This window comes from Carassius gibelio, chromosome A24 (assembly GCF_023724105.1).
Source record: "Carassius gibelio isolate Cgi1373 ecotype wild population from Czech Republic chromosome A24, carGib1.2-hapl.c, whole genome shotgun sequence".
Classification (NCBI taxonomy): Eukaryota; Metazoa; Chordata; class Actinopteri; order Cypriniformes; family Cyprinidae; genus Carassius; species Carassius gibelio.
The window spans coordinates 12,836,423-12,860,264 of record NC_068394.1 but is presented as its reverse complement, the minus strand read 5'-3'; the positions used below and the strand labels follow the sequence as shown (position 1 = coordinate 12,860,264).

Sequence of the window (23,842 nt, the reverse complement as noted above, 5' to 3'; positions counted from 1 at the left end):
CACTCCGCCCAAGTAACGTTAGCTGTGTTCCTACACCTAGTGAGAATATAGTTCCCAGTATTTATACGATTAAAATGGTCTCTGTCTCATATAGCCTTGTTATTTGTACACGCTGTGACTATACAAATCACAACGTGTAAATAGGAAAATGTTTGCATTATTTTGTCACTTACTATGCTACCATTATCCATTTACATCCAGTCTTTGTGCTAAGCTAGGCTAGCGGTGGGTGCATCAAATAACACTTACAGAACGCACAGAAATGAAAAAGGTATGTTTGGACTTATCTAACTCTGGGGGATACTGTGAACAAGCCAAAGTCCCAAAAAGTCGGAGTGTTCCTTTAAGTACCCCCTGTTATGGAGTCAATATAACGTCTTAAATATAGGCAAAAAAATTAAGTTTTGCAAAAGAAAATAAAGTTTTACAAATGAAAATTAAAGTATTGAGGAAAATAAATTAGCTTTTTGCAAACAAAAATTAAGAATTGCAAAACATAAATAAAAGCGCGAAAGCAATGATTTTGCAATACATATTTTCCATGATCACATATATTAATTTTTTTTGACTTAACAAATCAATAAACAAACCAACTAGAGATCCAGTCTCATGCAATTTCTTTTTATGAGGACTTGTATTGTTCTGACCAGGGTGATGATCTAACAACAGACCAATTTTTACATGAATTGCCAAACATCTCAGAGGAGGAGAGGATAGAGCTTGACAAACCTTTTCTGAGGTTTCACAGGCTGTTCAGGAGTTGAGCCTCGGGAAGTCACCTGGGTTGGATGGGCTTTCAGTGGAATTTTTTAAAATCCTTTTGGAGTCTAATGGGCCAGGATTTATATGATGTTTTTGTAGGATGCCTTAATGGATGGACTCTACCTTTAAGTTGCCAGAGAGCAATGTTAACATTGATCCCCAAAAAAGTAGACCTTGGATGCCTAAAAAACTGGAGACCGGTTTCACTGTTATGTGTTGATTTTAAAATCTTGTCGAAAACATTGACTAACAGGCTTAAGCAACATATGACAACCATAATCCATGTGGATCAAACATTTTGCATCCCTAAACGGACAATCTTTGACAATCTGTTTTTGGTGAGAGACATCATTACTGTTGCAATAAGACATAAGCTGGACATTGCTTTGCTTTCTCTGGACCAGGAGAAGTCTTTTGACCGTGTAGACCACTACTATATGTTTAAGACTCTGGAAGCTTTTGGATTTGGTCCATATTTTGTATCTTGCATTAAGCTGCTTTATAATGATGTATATAGTATGCTTAAGATTAATGGATCTTTGACAAGGTATTTTTCAGTGACCAGAGGCATAAGGCAAGGCTGTCCGTTGTCAGGCCTTTTGTATGCGATGTCTATAGAACCGCTCTTGATTATGCTGAGGAAACAGTTGTGTGGTGTTTCCCTTCCTGATTCCCCTGAAATTGCTCCCATTAAACTTACCGCATATGAGGATGATGTAACGATAGTTATAAAAAATTTCGAGGATATTAACAAGTTAACCTCTTGCTTAAATAATTTTCAAAAAGCATCATCTGCTTGTATTAATTGGGAGAAATGTGATTGTGATTGGCAAACTGTTGCGCCCCCAAAATTGCCAAAACAGTGTAAATGGGGCAGGTTTCAAAATGCTTGGAGTTTACTTTGGGAATGATCATTATGAAAAGAAGAATTGGGAAGGGCTAGTTGGTTGTGTTAACGGTAGACTTCAGAGATGGAGATGGCTGCTTTCACAACTTTCTTTTAGAGGAAGATGCTTAGTAATTAATAATATAATTGCTTCAATGTTGTGGCATAAGTTTACTGTTCTAGACCCTCCTAAAGACTTGTTTAAAAGTGTTCAAAAGACATTGGTTAATTTTTTCTGGGATAGTTGTCATTGGCTTCCTCCAGGAGTTCTTTACCTTCCAGTGGCAGAGGGAAGTCAAGGGCTTATACATCTTGAGTCAAAGATCTTGGCAATGAGGATGCAAACATTGCAGAAACTTTTGTATAGTTCAAATGATTTGCCCTGGGTGCGTTTTGATAGATCTATACTTAAGCATATTGGTGGAATAGGTATGGACAAACAATTGTTTTTAATTAAGAAAACGTTTGTCAAAAAGTTTTCTGATCTGTCTTTTAGCTTTTATGTCTCAGTGCTCAAATCATGGGAATGTTTTGACATATTCAGAACTAGTGAAGAGCACTTTGGTGTGGAAGAACCTTTTTTTTTTACCCGCTTTTTGAGCTTCCTTCAAATGTATCTCAGTCTTTAATCAATAGATTTTTTAATTCTGGTGTTACTAAAGTTATTGATTTGATTGATTTAAGTAGAGGTCAATGGAGAACTTCACAGTGGCATGCTGATCAAATTGGCTTTAATTCTCTTAAGAGTAATTGATGGGTTTATTAGGGGGTTGAAATCATCCATTCCTCTATCATTTGGTCAATCTGTCAATCATGTTTTGGAGAATGGTGTTGTATTCATGAACTTCCCTAAGTTAAAGGTGGTTCCCAGAGAATGTGGTATTGATGAAACAAGGTTATGATTCCTTATTAAAAGGTTATGGATAATTTAACTTTGATTGTATAAGAAAAAAAATACTATACCACATATGCGTTATACTTTACATGTTGGTCAGTTGAAAGAAAAAGTTCTGACCAAATCTCAACTATCTATACCTGAAAATATTCTTCCCTCCTGGAGACTTCTGTATAAACCTCCAATTTTTAAGAGATGTGGTGATCTGCAATGGCGATTGATCCATTGTATCCTATAGCTACAAATAAGTTTATTGCAAAATTGAATGAAAATGTTACTTCGATTTGCCCATTTTGTGATGCTATTGATACAATTTTTCATATGTTTTGTGACTGCTCTAAACTTGACCCTATTTTTGTACTGTTGGAAATAATTATATCTAAATTGGGGTTCCTGTATACTAACAGCCTATTTATTTTAGGCTGTGGTTATAGGAAGTCTGCACAAGAACAATGTGTACTTGCTAATTTTGTCGTAGGTCAAGGTAAATTGGCAATTTTGAAGTCACATCAAGAAAAAAATGCAGGCAGAGATGTTTGTATGGTGGCTTTATTCAAATCCTTAGTGGAATCACGAGTGATTATAGAATATACATATTACAAGCATATTAATAATGTTCTTTTTTTTAAATGGAGATGGTGTGTTAAGGAAGCACTGGTTATAGTGAATGATAATGGGGGGTTGTTTTTTAATTGGTAATTTTGGTAATGCTGGTATTTATTTATTTAAAAAAGAGGAAGTGTGTGTAATGTGATTGTGATGTAATAATGTATATCCAAAAAAAATAGTTTTAACTATGGTGAATAAAAAAGGCGTGTAAAAGTCAAAGTCTCTGTCTCTCTCGTGTGCGCTCTCTCTCTGTCTCTTTCGCCCACGCTCTCTCTGTCTCTCTCACGCTCTCTCTCTCTCTCTCTCTCTCTCTGCCCTGTGAAACTTGCATGTGTTTTTCAGTCCTGTCAATGATAAACTTTCACTCTATGATGGTTAAGCTGTGCAATTAATCCGCAAATCACATTCGTCAAGGGCCGGGGAGCAGCTGGCCCGTAATGAATATCAACTACGACAGCCTACATCACACATCCTGCGATGTGACTATCGTGGATTCGTACATTGCGATATCAATGCTTAAACGACACATCGTGCAGCCCTATTACACACAATGTTAATCAGACCCGGGTCCCGAGGGATTAGATTCGGACCTGACCCGGACCCGGCTGATGTGTGATTTTGTCAGCTAAAAATAATACATCAGTTTTAATTTCTGCTTTACTTAACATACATAGTGAAGCATGTTTCCTCAAACACCAGTCATTACACAACACTGACTGAACAACCACAAAGTGTTTTTAAGTAGATGACTATCATTGTACAGTGGATCTCAGTTCTGGTCTTGCACATGTTGTATGTGTCTCTTAATAATAATAACTTTGCAAGTTACAAAAAACACAAGCAGTGTCTGATCACAGCCGGGTGTTCTCCGAGTCCGATGACGCCGATCGCACGGATATTACACACAATGTTAAACAGACCTGGGACCCGAGGTAATAAATTCAGACCTGACCCGGACCCGGCTGATGATTTAAAATATAGACCCAGGTCAGGTCCCGGGTCGACGTGTCTCGGGTGCACTGTGAAGACCTCAAGCGCACACCAAGTGCTGCCTCCTTAACCTGATCCTGCATGAGAGCAACCAAGAGGGCACAATCACAATTATCGCCTTGCCGGATTGCCTCAACAGTTTATCGCGGACGATCGGTAACAGTTGATAAATTAAACTTTTCCCGAATCCTGTCGGGATTATGGCCACAACAGCACCTCCATTCAAAATTTGAAACAAACGTTCTTCTTGTTCGGGCTTCTGTTGGCAAATGACGGGGATATTCTCCTCAACAGAGCGAATAGCATCCCGTGTCTCCATGTGCGCTGTCGTTTTCGATTTCCCTAAACTATAACTACAATTAAAAATTCAGCGCTTAGCATCTATGTCACGGCTCTCAGCCCACTCTCTGTTCGTTGATTGGATGGCTGGTGTGGAGCCAGAGAAAATCTGGGAGCTGGTTTGCAACCCCAGACTGAGTACAAAAACAAACTGAAATTGAGTGGAAATCCAATATATGACGTAGTCAGACTATTAAACTGCCACACATTTAGAAGAATTAGAAAGATGCTGGACACTTTTAAAAACTGAAATGTGTGATTCTGTCAGCTAAAAATAATACATCAGTTTTCATTTCTGCTTTACTTAACATATATAGTGAAGCATGTTTCCTCAAACACCATTACACAACACTGACTGAACAACCACAAATTATTTTTAAGTAGATGACTATCATTCTACAGTGGATCTCAGTTCTGGTCTTGCACATGTTGTATGTCTCTTTTAATAATAACTTTCTAGTCAGTTACTATTCATATCAGATAAAATACATATGATATACACATATAATTTGACCAAATTATGTTTATTTTTATATGAAACATCACAAAATATATTTATTAATCAGGTTAACACTATTTAATATGACAATTTATATTAAATAAAATAATTTGTATATGAATTAACTTGCATGTATTATATACATGTTTATTACAATATGTTTTTTTGATTTTTTTTGCATGTACAGTGTATAATATAGTGTGTTAGGTAAGAGAGATATACAAAATGTGTTGAGCAGGAAATGAATTGTGCACCAAAACTAGAATTAAGAACCACTGCTGTAAAGGGTTTTATATTCTGGACTCTTTCCAATGTGATTTCTAAAGCCCCTTTCAGACTGCACGTCGGACCCGCAATATTTACGGAACATTGCCGGGTCACCTTCTGTGTGAAAGCAACCACGTCCCGGAATTGATTACCGAATTGAACCCGGGTCGGGGACCTAGTAACATTGCGGGGTTCGACCCGGGACGAGCGCTGTGTGAACAAAAGCCAGATCTAATTCCGTATCGAAGTGATGACGCACGTTATCGCGCGACTCTTTTACCGGCTGTTTTGAAGGAAGATCAACATTCGCGACGAAAACATATGTGCAAACTGTAATGAAGCAGAGATCAGTTAGTTCCTCACTTTCCGCGCTGACGCCGAGATCGTTTGCTTGCTTCAGTGAAAGTATAACGTGCCTAGCGTTGTCGACTCGTACATTACACGTCACGCGCTGATGTCACGTGTCGTTACGGGATCTTCAAGGGTTGTGTGTGAAAGCATGCACATATACCGGGTCATCACTGGCAGTGTGAAAGTGCAAAATCTAGCGACCAGGGAACAATTGCAGGAACACTTTACCCCTGTATTTGCCGGAATGGCAGTGTGAAAGGGGCTTAAGATGGCTACATTCACACGGTCGACTGAGACCACAAGGCATGGGTTGAGGTCAGCGGAAGAAAACAGCAACAGCAAAATGGCTTTAAGAAGAATTTGGACACAAGAAATGGAGAGAAAAAAAAAAACTCAGAACAGATCATTACTCAAACAGCTTGCAACACTAATTTCTTCCTGGTATCCATTCTCAAATAGACTCCTGTTTCTCTCATTCTTCTCACATGTGTTTTAATAACAAAACGTGGTTTGGGGACAGTGTATAGTCATTGGGTGACAAGGTAGTTGTCAACTCCTGTAATGTGTGACCCCCTGTTGCGGATAATTTACATAGTGTCAGCTAGTGTGAACAACACAATGACTCAAGACTGCAAGTCATGTAGTCTGAACAGCACTGGGATCTGGCAACGTTTAATGTTGGCTTTTTTTTTTTTTTAATGAAGCCAATTTCAGAATTTAGTGTGAAATGGTCACAGTCCTAAACCTCTTGTGCAAAATATCAATTATCATACAGAAGAAAACACCCTTCCACTAGATTATTTATGAAGGGTACATGCAATGGTCACTTATAGGAAGTAATTAAATTGTTTATGGTCATTTGACCCAGGATGGACTGGGCAGTGTCCTGAACTGACCCACATGTGCAAAAGAACAATACGATTGCACACAACATGTGTTGTGTCATATGGAAATAAATATTGAGGCCACAGAAATTAGTACTTACAGATTTATTTATAAGCTGATGTTCCATGGAATCCAGTGAATTACACAGGGTTCTTCCTAAAGTTTTGCTTGTTATATATGTCACCATATATATTTAGTATGACATGACAGTGTCATTTAAAAGCAAATGGAAAAGTATTTCCTTTAAAATATTTTTATTTTTTTATACAATGAGTTGCCAATGAAAATTATCTTAAATACCTACAACATTATTGTAATTGTCTGAGAAGTTTATACTAGGATATACAGTAAGTGTATCTATTCTGTGTCCATACCTGCTGTGCAGCAGCATGCATAGCAGATCTAGACCCTCATTAACATGAGTGGAAATGCTGGTATACACCAAATATTTTTGTTTAAAAAATGTTGGCACAGGATGGAACTTATGACAGGAATTCCACTTATGTTAATGTTGTCACTGTGACCAACCAGGACAACAGGATATCTGATTATTAATGTGTGTGTGACTCTTATATGAAGTTAGTACTTAGATCAACCACATTACAGAGAAACATTCAACAGAAGACAACTATAAAAAAAGGTTCAGGTGTAGTACAGTCATGGCCAAAAATATTGGCAAATATAAGAAGGCTGTGAATATTAATATGCATTGTTAATCCTTTTAGTCTTTTATTTAAAAAAAATCTCAAAAGTATAACCATTCATTGGAATATAATTATGAAATACCTTTCAGTTCAGCATTCAACACAATCATCCCTCAAAAGCTTATTTACAAACTGATCCAACTGGGGCTCAACACTTCGCTGTGCAACTGGCTGTTGGACTTTCTGACTGGAAGACCTCAGGCAGTACGGGTCGGCAGCAACACATCCAGCACCATCAAACTGAACACTGGGGCCCCCCAAGGATGTGTGCTGAGCCCCCTCCTCTTCACTCTGCTGACCCATAACTGCACACCTTCACACAACTTCAACCTTTTTATTAAGTTTGCAGATGACACGACTGTGGTGGGTCTCCTTAGCAACAAAGGATGAGACAAACTACAGGAGCTAGGTGAGCTGCCTAGCCGGGTGGTGCAGTGACAACAATCTCTCTCTGAACGTGGAGAAGATGAAGGAGATTGTTGTTGACTTCAGGAGAGCACACACTCAGCACATTCCTCTGACCATCAACGGTGCAACTGTGGTGAAGGAGTGGATGCCGAGTTGCCATATCCTTCATACTGATATTATATTATATTATTACATGATTTCTTGTTTGACTATTAATCAAGTTATAGCAAGAGTGAAATGTGTAACCTTATGTGTGCTGTATTTCTTTTCCTCAAGATTAATGTCCACATATTATGTGTGTGTATCCAACCGTAATGATAAGACACTCGCCAGTGCTAGAAAGCCTTGAATTTTAGATAAGTTCTCTGTGTATGTGTGTTAGTATCTGTCTGTACAGGGAGAAGCTCAGACAGTCCCAGGACAAACGATCAACTGCCAGTGTCCAGCGTATCAGATATACGTCTTTGGAGAGTTTTATCTAGGTTTTGGAACCAATCAGAATTTTGTTGACTCATGTATTGACGCAATTAGTATCCTCTGTCAGGGTATAACTGTGGTTGATTTTGTATTGTACTGGGGGCGGCCTGCGAACTCCTTCGAGAGTGTTGAAGCTGACTTCTGCTGATGAAATTGCAAACTATTTTCTTCAAGTAAAATTATTATTATTAATTGAACTCATCTCTGAGTCCTGGTCTTCATTGCGACATATCTGGTCCTTGGGTTTTAACTGTAAATTCCCCTACAGTTAATGGTGGAGGATCGGCGGGCAATAGTTCTTTGTTGACATCCCTGATCAATCATCAAACCAAGGTAGGAAAGATTTTAGATTTAATATTATTGGTTAGGGACTGTCTGTAAGTGGAGGGGGTCGAGAGAAGGAGGAACGATAGACTCACTCAGACGTGAGGGGGTAGACACCAGCTCCAGGGTGGAGTAAGGTAAATTGGTGTCACAATATACCTGTAAATAAGTAACCTTGTGAGTATAAGGGGTACAAGTACACATCGGTAGGTCTTGATATAAGATATTTAGAGATGTGTACAGTTACAGAGGGAACAGGTGCACACCTATAGGTCTTAGAGAGAGACGTAAAAATTTTCTAGGTGTGCACAGTCCAGGGGGGGACAAAAACGCATTCTTAACAGGCATGTGAACCAGTAAAGGGCAGTGCTGGGTCAAGCACCGAGGGACAAGGGACACATAGAGCCGTAAATAGGCAGTGCTGGGTCAAGCACAGAAAGCCGAAAAGCACGAGAGGCCATAAAGGGCAGTGGATTTACGGCCAGGGAAGCCAAAGTAGGGGTATGGGAAATCCCGAGAAGAATGTAAGACGCTAGACGGGGGTTCTAGTCGTATCTCGCTCTTCCAACTCTCGATCACCCACCATTACAGACAGGGGCGCCCCGAGCTTAGAAATAGGCCAGGTCAGTGGTTAGGGAACAGAGTATCCAAAATTAGTGTTTAAAAATAAATAGTGATAATTCATATGTGCACCTATAAAAAATACAGGGATATATGCAAAGGGAAAGTATTGATTGATCTGGGATGCCTCAGGAACAACCCCAAAAGAGCTAAAATGTAGTTTTCATGACCCTGATTGGATTGGACCAGTATATGGAAATTCTGGAATATACTTTGCAGTTCCATCACGCAGAAGTCAAGGGCTGTTGGTAAGATCGCCGCCTCAATATGTTTTTGGTTTATGATAGAAATATGACTGACAAATTAGGTAACCTGGTAAGCCCTGATAGAAATAATGAAACAGAAGAGAGCAAATGCTGTAAACAGTTTGGCTCTGAAGCTCTGACTTTAAAAATATTCTCTGAATTCATTGAAAGAATGGTCAGTCTGAGCTTTGATTCTGATTGGAAAGTTAAAACTAAAAAATTTATTGGCTTTAAACAAAGACAGAACCAGAGAAATAAACATTTATAAATGTATGTGCCGATTTGTTAAAAACAATCCCAGAAGTAACTGAGTGATGATTTAATCTGATTCTCTGTGCATAGAAGGTTCAGATGACAAAGAATGATATCATAAGATCTGTTCCAGTTCTTATATAATTGTTGAAAGTTCTGACAAGGCATACTGAACAGAGTTCTGGGTTAGTGAAAAAAAAAAAAAAAAAAAACTGAAGGCACACAAATTGGCAGTGGCATTTTGGAAAAACTTAGAAGCTTATGTTTTGCTTTAAAAGATAAAATTGCTTTGACTACAATGAAGCCATTGTTTTATCTCATGCTGGCCCCCACCATGATTCTGGCTTAAGCTGTAAAAGTACCAGAGACATGTTCTGAGTGGAAAATTTGTAATTCCTATACTGTATTAACTAATGTTTGGCCAAAAGATTAATTTTATTGTTGGATTGCAAAATTGCAGCCACGCAGCATCATAAAAATAAAATAAAATAAAATAAAATGAAGAGAAAAGAAAATTATTGTTTGTTTATGAGATGATAAAGTTGTAAACAAGTAACATAAACGGGGGTTTCAAAGTAACTTTGAAGACAGCATGCTAGCAAGACCCAAAGTAATATACCTGGGTCAGATAACCTCTGACAGATTTAAAACCAATGTTGAAATTCAGAAGCCATGGCCAGAATTAAGTGAATGAATAAATACAAGTTGATGTAAAAGTAATGACAATGACTGCAAAGAACTTTGAGAAACATTTGAGTTGCGAAAATAAAGTAAAAATACAAATATAAAGATGTTTATTTTTAAAATGCATATAATTTCTGTCAAGTTTTGTAAAATGATAGTATGATGAAATTAGGTTAAAAATGAATGAAAATGCATTGTTACGAGTCCTGAATCCCTCAGAGTTCTCTCTCTCTCTCATTCAAAGTAAGCTAAAATGCCATTATCTGAGCCTGTGTTTAAGTGATAAGATATTTATAGTACAGCACAGTGTTTCAGTCAAATCATATGCACTGAGATGCTAAAGGACATGATAAAAAGAGTTCAGATTTAATGCATTAAGAGGGCAATTGGTAGTTAAATGTTCAACTGCCCAATGCATGTAAGAAATAAGAGATTATAAAAATAATGAATAACAATTTAGGAGCAATTGTTGAAGAGACATGAGGTCTTTAAAATCATAATACAGACCCTGAGCTATAGGTGTAAATAATTTTGAATAGTTAAACAGTTGTATTGCTATTTGTTCTATGACCAGTAACTTATCTGTCTTATTTTTAGTCTTCACCATCATACAGGGCCTGATGGCTGCAGCTACAGAAGCAACAGAAAATTACAATGAATGGACGGGTGTGAAAAATAAATTCACTGAGTAATCTCAGCATGATAGTTTGGAGGTATCCAATTTAGTTTAGCGATTAAATATTAGTTTGATTAACCTTTTTCAATGTTTTAACACTAGTAGGTGCTGTCAATGGCTCTCATGGTTCTTGAGTGCACCTTTCCTAAGCTGCAGGAAATACTGGATTCTGGAAGAAGACTGTCGAGGATGTTGCAACGGGAAAAAGTGGTTACCAGTGTGCATGAGGTGATTTCTCAATGACGGGTAAGATCCTCTTCTGGCCAATAGGGGACAACCTAAGGCAGGGGGTCACCGCCACTGGGCACCTGCCCTGAAGGGAGGTGTTATATGTGAGATGGTAGTGGAGTTGAGCAGATGCTTGATAGGCCTAGAGCATCATTAAGAGGGGAACTGTATGAAGTACAGCAATCTGCCTCAAAATGTGAGCTCCTCCAGACCTGATCACCAGCAACCGCATTCCTTGACTGATTGTTGTGACAAGCGTCCACAACTTGATGCAACTATGCCAGGGGATCACACCCTGAGGAAAAGAGGCTTATTTATAAAGAGTTAATGGCAATGGGCTGTCAAGAACCATCTGAGACCATGTGATGACAGTCATTATTTTGAGACAAAATTTCTTATGAGGCTAAAATTATATTGAACTAATATGTCTATATCATAGTCTTTACTCATGCAGGTCATTAGGCATGGCATAAGATGATTACAAGATATGGTGGTGGCTAAAAATGAAGACTGCTTCTGCTTAATCAAGAGATGGTTTAGATAAAGGTTAAGGGAATTAAGCATGTAAGGTAAAAATAATTTTAAAGAAATTTTCCTAGCATTATGTATTTTAAACAGTTTAAACTGAGATTTGAGATATAGAAACTTTGACATTTTTAACCTATTTGAATGATTTAGGGTTATATGTTGTAATGAATTTGATATTATAGTCTAAGTTAAAGTTTGGCAAAAATTGTCAAAATAAATAAATAATATTTTGCACAGTAAGAGAGAGAGAGAGTGCTTGAGTGGAGGCAGGGATGGTGCTCTTCTTCTTTTATTGGCCTGCTAAGTCAGAGTAACCAAGACAGAGCAATGATTTGAAGACCAAAACAACCAAGCTGATTTTACTCTAAATAAAAATCATTAATGAACAGGCAAACTTTGAGATTAGATAAGAGACTAGGTTCAAACTAGGTAAAATGCACAGACAATGTTTAAGTTTAAATCCTTCTGATTTAATTGCAAAAGCAAACCTTAAATATGAGCTGTTAAAATATTAATGTGTTAAGTATGTGCATGCACAAGGATGGCTACTATAAATTTTTGGGGGACAATTCTGTTCCTGTTTTGTTTCAATTGAGTTACTAACCTCTGGAAAGAGTGTTTTATCATTACAGATGTGTTGAGTGAAATTACTTTACAGAAGTCGATAATTCTGAGTGAAACTAATGAAAAGACAATGCCGAACATGGGACAAGCTTTAAGAGGATTGGTTATCCAGCTCTGTCTGCTACTGGTAATAATGACTTATTTGGTCTTTTATAATACTGATTTAAATCACTCTCTGGATTAATATGTTAAAGAGTGTTTATATGATTGGATTTGTGAAATTTAAGTTTGCCGTCCAAAATGGGTTTAAAATCCATGCCTAAATTTAAATGAGGGTCTAAATTTTAACAAGTTAACACTTTGTTGTTTGAATGGTGAAGGTAAATATTTTAGACTTGACGGCAGAAAAACAGTGACAGATTGGCCAAGTCACTAACCAAATTATCCAGAGAGCACCCTCACATAAAGAAGCCTGGTGGGAAAACAAAGGAGTGAATCCTGCTTGTGTAATATAGTGCAAAAGCTTTATGTAGTGGTTTATGTAGAACAGAGATAAGTTGAACAAAAACGTGTGGATAGCCCCTTAATGGAGCAAATCCATAACAAGAGGTTTGAATTAATTGAAATAGCACAGCAAAAAAAAATTATAATAATAAATTTTGTTTAAACAACACAATTGTAATAGGCTCTATGGAGCTGCTTATGAACACTTGTCAAGTCAAATTAATATTGTGAACACTGACAGGTCTTTTTGATAATGTATACTGTTTCAATACAGATTTACAGAAACTGAGGATGTCTCTTTAATAAATATTTGGCTGTTTAGAACTAAGTAATAGTATTGTTCATTTAGTAATAATATTGGGAAATCTGTCTGCTCTTTTTCAGTTTATAATAATTTTGAGTAAATTAATATTACTGCCAAATGACAAACATGAACGAGGGTTTTTAAGACATTGATCAAGTAGCTGACCTGTAAGCATTTATCACTGACAAAACAGTGAGAACTAAATTGACTTTATACTAAGTATTGAGGATTTGCTTCTGAATGTGTCGCTAATATAGTCTGAGTAATATGGTATGATAATTGACAAGATTTGCATTTAAAAAAAAAGGTAATAATAAGGCAATGAGTATGGTTAACAGTAATGTCATGGTATAAAATAAATACATGCATGACAATAAGTGGATAGGTTAGTTGTATTTTAAAAGTTAGACACTTCGATACTTAAAATGTAATTTTAACCAAATGTGTTAACAATGACAAGGTTAATGGTTCATGTATGTTTAAACAGCATGTGAACTATGATGACTGCAAATGGATTTGTGGTGAAAGTAAAGCTTAATAAAAGGGCTATTAAGTAATAAACTAGGAACTGCTCTAGGTTTTCGAGGAAATAATGATTATGATTATTTTTATTTTTAAAGATGGCTCAATATTGATCTTACTTATTTTTGGTTTGTTTATTTTTGTGTTTTTAACACCAAGTTTGGAATGAAAGGGTAAAATGGATATTCAATCTCTATAATTGTACCATTGATCGGGAAAATGATAGATTTTCATAAAATAAGGGTATCTTTACTGGGATTTAGGTTATAAGCAATGTCTGTATTTGGTATCTGTGAGGTGACTGAGGGTCTGACATATGTCAGGAATGCAATAACAGTGGTTATTCATTTAGCCCGGCTTCCAGAGAATAATATATATACGTTTATTGTAATGAGTTTATTTTACTATATGACCAAATTAACTAAAATTCATCATAGTTGTATAAGACATGTTAAAAGAAAACAAATAAGACAAATATCCTTCTTAAGGGTTAAATTTTTTTTTGAATTGGTTATAGTGTATGCGTTTTTCTTTAATGATTTGTTAAATCTGGTTAATGAATATGCAAATTTAGTCTTAAGGCTGTTGGATAAATGTTTGGTTTTAGAGGGTAAGTGTGAAGTAGCTGTAGTAGGAAGAGAGGTATTTACAAAGATATGTTGATGAAAGTGAGGACACTTTTCCAGGTAGAGGGACACACAGAATGATTCACTGGAAAAGACATTATGTGAAGAAAGACTAGTGCAAGTGCCGATATTGTGGGATTAAGTAAGTAGATTAATGTATATGGGAAATAAGAATGTATATGGGAAGTATTTTGTACAAAATAATGTGTTTATTACTAGAAATGTCAGCCAGTACCAGAGATTTTAAGTATGCACATGTTTAAGTTGACCAACAGTCTGCATTCTTAGCATGCATCACAACGACACCTGACCTCATTTATTAGACCAGATGTGGGGTATTAGACCCCACATTGATCTAAAACGGGGGACTGAAGGAGTGGATGCCGAGTTGCCATATCCTTCATACTGATATTATATTATATTATTACATGATTTCTTGTTTGACTATTAATCAAGTTATAGCAAGAGTGAAATGTGTAACCTTATGTGTGCTGTATTTCTTTTCCTCAAGATTAATGTCCACATATTATGTGTGTGTATCCAACCGTAATGATAAGACACTCGCCAGTGCTAGAAAGCCTTGAATTTTAGATAAGTTCTCTGTGTATGTGTGTTAGTATCTGTCTGTACAGGGAGAAGCTCAGACAGTCCCAGGACAAACGATCAACTGCCAGTGTCCAGCGTATCAGATATACGTCTTTGGAGAGTTTTATCTAGGTTTTGGAACCAATCAGAATTTTGTTGACTCATGTATTGACGCAATTAGTATCCTCTGTCAGGGTATAACTGTGGTTGATTTTGTATTGTACTGGGGGCGGCCTGCGAACTCCTTCGAGAGTGTTGAAGCTGACTTCTGCTGATGAAATTGCAAACTATTTTCTTCAAGTAAAATTATTATTATTAATTGAACTCATCTCTGAGTCCTGGTCTTCATTGCGACATATCTGGTCCTTGGGTTTTAACTGTAAATTCCCCTACAGTGGAGAGAGTGAGCAGCACCAAGTTCCTGGGTGTGCACATCACAGAGGACCTCTCCTGGACTGAAAACACAGCAGCACTGGCCAAGAAATCAAATCACCGTCTCTATTTCCTCCGCAAACTGAGGAGAGCCAGTGCCCCGCTCCCCATCATGTACACCTTCTACAGAGGCACCATCGAGAGCATCCTGTCAAGCTGCATCACTGTGTGGTATGGTGCCTGCAACGCGTCCTGCCACAAGACTCTGTAACCCATAGTGAGAGCAGCTGAGAAGATCATTGGTGTCTCTCTCCCCTCCCTCCAGGACATTTATGGAACCCATCTCACCCGCCTCTGCATCACAGGTGATCCCACACACCTATCACACAGCTTCTTCGGCCTGCTGCCATCAGGGAGGAGACTGCGGAGTCTCCAGGCCAGGACCAGCAGACTGAAGGACAGCTTCATCCACCAGGCTGTCAGGAAGCTGAACTCACTCCCGAACCTGCCTTTTGCCTTGCGCTGCTTTATTTAACTTCATTTTTAATTTTATTATATGTCTTTTTAACATTCCCTTATTGTATAGTTGTATCTACATTTGCCTGATGAGGTTAGAGAACACCTGACAAGAGATCAGAGACCATTCATTCATCCAGAATCACTTCAGACCCTTTAGATTCCCAGCTCCATGTTGGTGGTGCTTCTCTTCAGTTCACTCCTCTAATTTTCTTTAGGGTTCAGGTCAGAGGACTGGAATGGCTGTAGCAGAAGCTTGGTTTTGAGCTCAGTGACCCATTTCTGTGTTGTTTTTGAGGTTTGTGTTTGGATTATTGCATGTTTGGAAGATCTAAACATGGCCCATTATAAGATTTCTAACAGAGTCTGTCACTTTTAGATTTTTTATCTGTCGGTATTTGATGGAATAAAAGATGTCATGTATCTAAACAAGACATCCAGGACCTCCAGCAGAAATATAGGCCCACTACATAAAAAATACAGCTGTATATTTCATTGTACACATGGGGTACTTTTTATCCCTGTGTGCACCAAACCCATCTTGAGTGTTTGCTGCTAAAAAGCTAATTTTTAGTTTCATCTGACCCTAGAAGCCAGTCCCATTTGAAGTTCCAGTCATGTCTGATAACTGAATATGATTTAGTTTGTTTCTGGATGAGCTAGGATCATTTTTCTTGAAACCCTCCCAAACAACATGTGATGATGTAGGTACTGTTTGACAATTTTTTAAATGTTTTCTGACTCCGAGACTCAGCTATTTTCTGCAATTCTCCAGCTGCAGTCCTTGCAGAGTCTTTAGCCTCTCAACTCTCCTCCTTACAGTGCATTAGGACGATATAGACACGTGTCCTCTTCAAGGCAGTTTCATAATATTTTCTGTTGATTGGAAATTCTTAATTATTGCCCTGATGGTGGAAATGGCGAATTTTCACTGCTCTAAATCTTTGTTAAAGCCATTTCATTCATTTGTGAAGCTCAGTCATCTTTTGCTGCACATCAGAAATATATATATATTATTCTCATTGTGGTGGATGATTAAGGGAATTTGGGCTTTGTTTTTCCTCCTATTTATATTTTTGTGAGACAGAAAGCCATGGCTGGATAATTTCATGTTCATAATCACCCTAGAGTGCTCAAAATTGTGAACATGAATGGAAATATACTTCAGAAATATTTTAGTCAAAAGGGGTGTCAATAATTGTGTCCAACGTGTATTTCGGAAAAACATTCATTTCATAATGATATTATGAATAAATAGCTGCCTGGATTATAAAGCCTCCTAAAAGCAAACACAAGATAAAATGCACTTAAAGAACGTTTGGATTATGAACTGGGTTGAGCAAGCACCGCTGAGCGTATTGAGCGAGCGGAATCTTAAGAAAGACGCTCTGCGCACTTAAGAAAAATATTACAATCCGCTCAACTCACATGCTCTGGCCTTTAGGACTATTTTACGAGCGCTTTGTTTCTATTTAATATAAACAACTGTTTATATAGTTAAATTACAATCAGTTGTTAATGGGGACAAAATTGTAGCTACTATTCTTTTTTAAGATTACTTGCTTCTGTGGCTTGAGAGTGTTAGCTAACAGTAAATCGACAGGAAATGCTCTGACAAAATCAATTGCAGATAAGCTTTATGAATCTGCTGTAAGTTCGAAGAGAAAGAGTGAGTGTTCACTACTTTAGACTGTGGTGATAATCAATAGTTTGTTAATTAATACATTTTTCTGTGAGGCTGTCTGCAAGTTACAGTGTAACAGATGTTGCAAGCTAGCTAACGGTAATGTTAACAATGTCTTATCATCATCTCGTAACTTGATTGAATTACAGTTGATTGAGAACTGTTGAATTTATATCTAATTAACAAACAGTGTAATATCACATATCCTTTTCTTTGTAAAATGACATAAAACAGTAGAAAAGGAAAAAAGGGAAGAATCTATAGTGACGTCTGTGGTTCCTATAAATATCTTCCTGTAATGACGTCACATTGGGGGTGTAGCACAATGTCACAACATGAAGCATGTTAGATGTTGTTGCAACAAAGAGAAAAAAATTAGGGACGTCTGCTTCTTATACCTCTACTTTTCTGAGGTAAGACATTTTGGTAACGCTTTATAATAACTTTAATTAAAAAACATTATATAATGTTTAACTAGTCATTACTTATATATATATATATATATATATATATATATATATATATATATATATATATATATATATATATATTCACATATCTAGAATATGAGATAATGTGCTTTTTAATGTTCCCTAATGAACTTATTAAATATTACAAAATGATTAACAGATCATTACATGTAAACTGAAATGCTCACAATTTTGAATTCATATGATCATGTTTTTTATTTTTAATCTTCAAATGATTTTGACAGATGGTTTACAATGATTCAAGGCTTTATTAATAAATCATTAACAAACATTATATAATGCTTAACTGATCATTAGTTAATGGTTACAAATGTCATTAAACTGTCAATGTGTTTAAAAAATCTTCAAACGATTTTAACAGAAATTATAAAACGTTTACAAGCTTATTTGTTGAATGATATTAAACTTCAACTCAAATATTAGCTTATGCTCATTTTTACATTTACATATGTTGTGGAAATATAGCTTTTAGTCATTTTAAGAACTTTGCAAACTGTTTTTGTGTAAATATATTTATTAACTCATAATCACAGCCTTTAAAGGTCATATGTTTTGTCTTTGTTTAATTTTAATCATGTATTAATTATTTGTTAATGTTTTTTAAAGTACCCTATCTAAAGTGGAAACTATTCATTAGTTATAAATGCTTATAAACATTTACTAATCTTTCGTACCTTCATGAGCAGTCATTTTGATTGCAAAAAGTGTCCCAAAATCTGTACAAATAATTTATTCATCATTTGTTCATGTTTTTACAATACCCAATTTAAAGTGGAGACTAATCATCAAGTGTAAAAGGTTTATTTTTTATTATTTTATTTTTTTTACACTGGACTTTTAGCCACGTTAACAATGTTTGTTTAAATGGTTAAGCTTAGCTAAATGCTTGGTAAAGACATATCACACATTGTAATTTTGGTGCAAAACATGTTTTTAATCACTTCAACACAAAAAAAAAGTTGTAAAAATAGTGTTTTGACTGTAGCGGTCATAAGACAAAAAGTGTCTTTTCCATTTGGTCTCCATTATGCATAGGAAAGAATGGAATTTACAAGAAAAGCTTTTAATCATTGTAGAACATCTGTAAAAATCATTTGCAGATTTTCAAGATGTGAACGATCATATGAATTAGAAGTTTAATGACATTTGTAAACATTTTAATTGATATGAAATGTGAATTTTTAGGTTATTTTTAATACATTTATTAGTAAACGTTAACAAGCACATTATTTAATGTTTCTACATATGTGAATATATATGAACTAATGATCTGTTAAGCATTACTTAATGTTTGTTAATGATTTATTAATGAAGGTTTTTATAAAGTTACCGAAATTTCATTCTTGCAATTTCTTTCTCACATAAAATATTTATTTTATATATGTTATAACTTGAAAACTAACCTGTTAATTAATTTCAGAGTCTTTAACTATAACGAGAAGTGAGAGCTGTGAGTTGTTTTTGGGTGAAAGATTGCAGTAGTTTCTCAGCTGACCGTAAGTTCCTGTGAGTTTTCTGATGAATCAAGTCACTCAGGCCCAGTCATTTATCTTATGAAATGTTTTGAGCATAATAAATGTATTGATTTTTTTGCACAACGTGAAAATAATTTAGTATAACCTGTATTCATGCATGTTTTTTTAAGAGAAGTTTTAGTGAATTAAAATAATTCTAACATGTTTGTTCCTGATGCAACAGTAAATGTGGTCAGCCTAAAGAGTTGACTTATAAATTTTTAGTGGATATATAAAATAAGTAAACTTAATACATCAGATGACTATGTACAGCATCTGCTTGAGTGTAACAGTGAAAATGTAGCAACTCATCCTTATAGATCATAGCAGCAGGCAACACATATAGTAATGCAGTATTGTTGTTAAATGACGTGATGTATGTATTTTTTGTTGTATAGTGATGAAGTGTACTGTGTTGGTGTTTTGGACTCTTTTGTGGCTACTGTATAGTTCAATGTCATCTCCTCTACGAACCCCGATGGCAGGAAATCAGTTCACTTCCTTTATTTTCATCGGCTTTGTTTTGGGGCAAGCTCACTCAGGTTGGTCGATCTTTGTTGTCATTATGACTAAAGATGTGTATGATTATAATGTGTACTAATAGGAATTAAAAACCAAATGCTCATTTCTTCATGCCTCTAGTGTGACTAATGTGTTTTTATGTTCCAGCTGATGATACCTACTCTTCAGTGATGCCTCGGACAGTAACAGCTCTGGCAGGCTCTTGTGTGCAGATTCCTTGCACATTCAACATCTCCAATTTTGAGGACAAATGTAAGAGGGCAGAATCTAACAATGGGATCTGGCTGAAAAACCAATCACAGTATGCTAGCAAATACAGTTTTGTAGCTTTTAATTGCAGTGAAGATTTCATTAGAGGATTCAGTGACATAAAGATAACTGGAGATTTCAATAAGAGGAACTGCTCCACTGTCTTCTATAACATCATGATGAATCATTCAGGCCACTATTACTTCAGACTGGAAATAGATCCAAATGTGTTCAGAACTACATTTAACCCCAATACAGCTGATTCATCTGATTCAAGCAAGACTGTGAAAATCATTGTCAGAGGTAAATGTCATCTCAACTGAACCGACCACCTACACACCAAAGTACAAAATATTTTTTTTTCAGTCTTTAAAAAGAAATGAAAATATGAATTAATTACTAAATATAATGATATTAAATCACTTTTATACTATGCATGTCAACAAACTGCATTTTTTTTTTAAATTCTGTAACATTATAAAACTATATATTCAGTGTTGAGGGGTTGCATTTCTTATGCATGTAGACACATAGTAATGATATAGATAAAAGACAAAATATTTCAAATAATGGTAGCAGTGATTGTACCTTGGGAAACCTTTGGTGCAAGTGTGAAAACCCAACTTTCTAACATGACTATGCCTTGTGAGGTTTCCTTAATGTTGTCTGTCATCACTTACCTTGTAGACTCACCACAACCTCCTGAATTTAATCCCAGTGAGCTACCGTATGTGATGGAGGAAAGTACAGTGAATCTGAGCTGCTCTGCAGAAGCCCCCTGCCCCACGCAACGTCCTACAATATCCTGGTCTAACATCCCTGAATCTGCCAGCATTACAAAACAGTTACTGGAGAAACCTGATAAAACAGTGTTTTCATACGTGACCTTCAAAGCTTCATACACTGATCACAAAAAGAACATCACCTGCACAGCTACTTATCCAAGAAATACACATGATGCCTCTTCTGCTGTGACCACCCTGCTTCGAGTCCTGTGTAAGAGATTTGGAGTACTTTTGTGTTTCTCATCATACTTGATGTGATAAAAAATTAATAGGTATCAATTTTTAACCCCGTTTGTGCTTGCGTTTTTCTTAAAGTTCCTCCAAAAGAAACTCACATCATCATTACCCCATCTGTTGGCACTAATGTGACTTTGACCTGCAAAAGCAAAGCCAGTCCATCAAATAACTTGAACTACACCTGGTACAAACGTGGGCAGGAGATGCCTATAGCTTGGGAAAAAAAGATTAATTTAAGCAGAACTCATAGTCAAGAATCATACTTCTGCATTGCACAAAATAAACATGGAAAACAGGCATCAAAAGATTTCCAGTTCAAAGATGATAGTAAATAAAGCATTGTTTTTTTTATGTTCAGATATATTCTGGATTCACAAATACTGTTTGAAATACACTCTTCAGTAATCCTTTTGTGTTTTAGGACAGAGTGAATTCTCTCATCTGGTGATATATGGCTGTACAGGAGGACTTTTGGCTTTTGTTCTGTTGTCTGCAGGGTTTTTTTACTGTATGAGGTAAATATATAATAACAGAAATATACTGTAGTTAATGTGTACAATGTTGTATTTATTAATTGGATGTGTGTATAATTTATTAATATATTTATGTTTTATATTTACTTTTTTATTTGTATATTTTATTTTATTTTTTTGCAACAGAACAAAGGCTTCAAGACAGGGCCATGTCACAGGAAAAGATCAGGTGCATAGTTCAATAAACTTCAATTTTAAATGCCAGCTGTTTTGTCCACAGCAACTAAATTTGTTCCAAATAGAGCCACAGCTGAATTAACCATTGCATGGCTGTGTCTCAAACCTAGCAGTTTGATTCCCGAATGAAACCATGTTTTTTAACCAATCAGTTGAGTGTCTTAATCATAAAAAAAAAAAAATTCTGAATCCTGATAGGATCTGTGTATATGAACAAATCAGCTGAATAAAGTAAGAGTCACACAGAAAGGTGACTAAAAGACTAATTCATTTCACTTACAGTAGGATCTTCTCAAACAATGCTTATTTTACAGCAGAAGGAAAGCAATTAAAAAACTAATAAAACAAAATCTCACCTCTTTTCCTCAGGCTGAAGGTAAAAACAGAGACATGATGGCTATCTATGTTAACAATGATATTGTGATCAGCAAGAATGGTGAGAAGAAAGGAACTGATGATCTCCACTATAGTGAGATTGACTTCTCCAAACTCCAGACAGGCCACAAGACAAGGGAACACCCAAACAATGGTCCAGTGACAGAGTATGCTGTGGTTCAAATGATAGAGAGAAAGAGACAAATCAACAGTGACCAGCAAATGGACCAACTTTATGCTGAGGTCCAGAAAAAGTGATTTTTTTTCTTTTTAGATGTTAAATCTTGTTATTGTGCAGAGACCTGTGACACTTGTCAGCCATAGACAGTCATCAATTTTTCACAAATGCTTTAATAACATCTCTGACGAATGGTGTAACACTATCTAAATAATGAAATAATACTTTAGACTCCAGCAGCTACAAGAAATATATTTCAAATAGTATTAAATGCTCTTATAGTGCTCTTAAATATATTGATATTGAATACTGGTTATTTGAGTGGTATAATATATAAATATTCATATAAATGAAATATTAAAGGGGTCATTTTATGTTTAAATAAAATTAAATAAGAGGAAACAAGGTCTGGTTGTTATTAACTTGTGTATTAAATAAATTCAGTGCACACAGACTGAAGTTTAAGTCTTTCATTCTTTTAATTGTGATGATTTTGGCTCACATTTAACAAAATACCACCAATCCAAATCCCATACAATACACGTTGCAACATTTTTATGCAGGACTCCTCAGTCCACACTAAGAAGAAAAAAGCCCATAAAACCCCAGTTTATGCAAACGTTTTATGTTAAAACCAAGACAAACAACTCCTTACCGTTTACACACTCTTGCAGCACACCAGAAATCTGATGACGTCATTCATGACTGTTAGACGTATACTCCAAAAACACCCACCATTGCCTTTATAGGCCAGATAGGACACGTGAAACAACAACACGCCCCCTCATTCCACCAATTTGCGAAGAAAACTATTATCATTGAGGTCCTGACAAAGTTAAATTGTATCTTGTTTGCCGATGATACTAGTCCCTATTGCTCTGGACAAAATTTTTAGTTCCTCTTGGAGAAAGTGGAAAAAGAGCTTTCCAAATTAAAAACTTGGTTTGATTATAACAAATTATCAATGAACTTGAATAAAACTAAATATATTATTTTTGGTAATAGAAAAATTGAGGAACCAAACAAAATTTAAATTAATCATGTAGAAATGGAGAGAGTGTGTAACAAAATCTTTGGGTATCTATATTGATGATAAACTCAACTGGAAATTACATATAAACTATCTAAAGACAAAAATATCTAAATTATTGGTATTATGTGTAAAATAATCATGGATTAATCAGAATTCACTATATTTATTATACAATTCACTCATTCTTCCGTACCTAAATTATTGTGTTGAAATATGGGGGAATAATTATAAATCTATTATCAAACCTATCTTCATATTGCAGAAGAAAGCTATTAGAATTGATAACAGAGTTAATTATTATGCACCAACTAACCCATTGTTTATTAAATTAAATGCATTGAAATTACAGGATTTTGTTGATCTTAGCACATCTGTAATGATGTATAAGGTTCACAATCTCAAGTTTCCAGTCTGTATTCAGGAGAGGTTCAAGCCCAGAGA

General features: G+C 35.8%; 1 protein-coding gene and 1 long non-coding RNA gene across 2 annotated transcripts; both read left to right on the top strand.

Annotated features, from left to right (window-relative positions):
• The first annotated feature begins 7,734 nt into the window (after positions 1 to 7,734).
• LOC127946614 (uncharacterized) lies at positions 7,735 to 15,063 on the top strand. Its single transcript, XR_008151125.1, has 2 exons — positions 7,735 to 8,245; positions 8,341 to 15,063. It is a non-coding gene; the product is annotated as an uncharacterized LOC127946614 (long non-coding RNA).
• A 4,590-nt stretch (positions 15,064 to 19,653) lies between these two features.
• On the top strand, positions 19,654 to 22,525 carry LOC127946111 (myelin-associated glycoprotein-like). Its single transcript, XM_052542413.1, has 7 exons — positions 19,654 to 19,854; positions 19,982 to 20,386; positions 20,771 to 21,079; positions 21,184 to 21,432; positions 21,527 to 21,620; positions 21,765 to 21,807; positions 22,185 to 22,525. The coding sequence occupies exons 1-7, from the start codon at positions 19,713 to 19,715 to the stop codon at positions 22,446 to 22,448; spliced, it is 1,506 nt and encodes a 501-aa protein (XP_052398373.1). The 5' UTR covers positions 19,654 to 19,712; the 3' UTR covers positions 22,449 to 22,525.
• The last annotated feature ends 1,317 nt before the right edge of the window (positions 22,526 to 23,842 follow it).

Coding starts and splice junctions, on each gene's coding strand:
- LOC127946111 (XM_052542413.1), top strand. CDS start 19,713: ATGAAGTGTACTGTGTTGGTGTTTTGGACTCTTTTGTGGCTACTGTAT. Junction 21,080..21,183: donor CACCCTGCTTCGAGTCCTGT/GTAAGAGATTTG, acceptor TTTTTCTTAAAG/TTCCTCCAAAAGAAACTCAC. Junction 21,433..21,526: donor TTTCCAGTTCAAAGATGATA/GTAAATAAAGCA, acceptor TTTGTGTTTTAG/GACAGAGTGAATTCTCTCAT.